Genomic DNA, 1,745 nt, shown 5'->3' with positions numbered 1-1,745 from the left:
GGGGTTGGGGGCAGGGGGGGATGTTGAGGATGTGGGGACACGGGGGGACATGGGGGGTAATGAGGGACCATGGAGGAGGTTGAGGACAAGGGGATCGTGGGGGACATGGAGGGTGTTGGGGACACAGGGACATGTGGGGCAGTGGGGAACCATAGGGGATGTTGGGGACAAAGGGACCATGGGGAGCAATGGGGACATTGGGGCCATGGAGATATGGGGACATTGGGGACATGGGTGCTGCTGTGGGACGTGTAGGGCAAGGAGGGAATGGGAGACACGGGGGGCACTGGGGATGCTGGGGGTGCAGAAGCCTTTGGGGGGCGCTGGGTTGTGGGGTCACACGGGACAGGGGGACACGTCGGGCAGCGTCAGCTCATCCCACCCGTCCCCACTGTCCCCACTGTCCCCACAGACCTGTCTGACGCGTCGGTGCTGGGGCACACGGAGGAGTGGGCCGAGGGAATGGAGGGGGCTGCGCTCACCTGCCTGGGGGACGGGAACCCCCCGCCCACCTACAACTGGACACGGTGCGGACCTGCCCCATCCCCATCATCATCCCCATCCCCATCCCCATCCCCATCCCCGTCCCCTCTCTGTCCCCACACCCGCTGTCCCTGCCCACATCCCCGTCCTGTTCCCATGTCCCTGTCCCCATCCCATCCCCTCTCTGTGCCCACGTCCCCTTGTCTGTCCCTGTTCCCCATCCATGTCCCCACTGTGTCCCACTGCCGTCCCCTCTCCCCCATCCCACCCCCTCCCACCCCTCCCCATCCCACCCAGAGGTGTCATTTTGGTGCCATTGTGGTGCAGTTTTGGCGTCATTTTGGCATCATTTTGGTGCTGTTTGGTGCTGTTTGGTGCCGTTTGGTGCCGTCCCGGTGCGCTGCAGCGCTGCAGGTCGGGCCGTGCCCAGGCAGGTCCTGCACCAACCGGTTGTGGGGCGTCAGCTCCGTGGGAACGCGCCGCGCTTTGATGCCGGCAGCGGCGCCGGGATGGAGCTGCCGCCTGGGCACGTCGGGGCTCAGAGCGGTGGCACCGTGTCCATCATGGCTCCCCATCATGGCTCATAATGGCTCATAATGGAGCACCATCATGGCTCAGTGTCATGGCTCAATGTTATGGCTCATCATTGGGGCTCACTGTCATGGCTCCCCATCATGGCTCAGCGTTATGGCTCATCATCGTGGTCCCTCCCCATCATGGCTCATAATGGCTCAGTGTCATGGCTCCCCATCATGGCTCAGTGTTATGGCTCATCACTGGGGTTCACTGTCATGGCTCAATGTTATGGCTCATCATTGGGGCTCAGTGTCATGTCTCACCATCATGGTCCCTCCCCATCATGGCTCATAATGGCTCACCATCACGGCTCAGTGTCATGGCTCATCATTGGGGCTCATTGTCCTGGCTCATCATGTCTCACCGTGGTGGTTCCCCTCAGGCTGGACGCCCCCCTGCCCGCCGGTGTCCGCATCAAGGGGGACACGCTGCTGTTCCAGCGCCCGTTGGCTGCTGCTGATGCCGGGGATTACGTGTGTCGTGTGGCAAATCGCGTGGCTGCAAAGGAGGCGACGGCCAACGTCAGCATCAAGAGCAGGGCGGCAGGTGGGTGACCCTGATCTGTGTGTGTCTGTATGTCTGTGTGTGTGTGTCTGTGTGTGTCTGTCTGTGTGTCTGTCTGTCAGTGCTGCCTTCCTGCCGCCTCCTTTCCCAGGCCATACCCTCCCATCTGCCCCTCTCTTCAT

At 62.3% G+C, this 1,745-nt stretch overlaps 1 protein-coding gene across 1 annotated transcript in view; it reads left to right on the top strand.

Moving 5' to 3' along the window:
• Positions 1 to 1,745, top strand: part of NECTIN4 (nectin cell adhesion molecule 4) — a 9,180-nt gene that overhangs the window by 4,956 nt on the left and 2,479 nt on the right. The window contains exons 3-4 of the mRNA XM_015884261.2: positions 413 to 527; positions 1,442 to 1,605. Of these exons, the coding sequence (XP_015739747.1) occupies positions 413 to 527; positions 1,442 to 1,605 (279 nt within the window). The remainder of the gene's footprint in view (positions 1 to 412; positions 528 to 1,441; positions 1,606 to 1,745) is intronic.

The sequence above is a fragment of the Coturnix japonica genome, chromosome 25, assembly GCF_001577835.2.
Source record: "Coturnix japonica isolate 7356 chromosome 25, Coturnix japonica 2.1, whole genome shotgun sequence".
NCBI classification, from domain to species: domain Eukaryota; kingdom Metazoa; phylum Chordata; class Aves; order Galliformes; family Phasianidae; genus Coturnix; species Coturnix japonica.
This window is presented reverse-complemented; position numbering and strand designations above follow the sequence as displayed.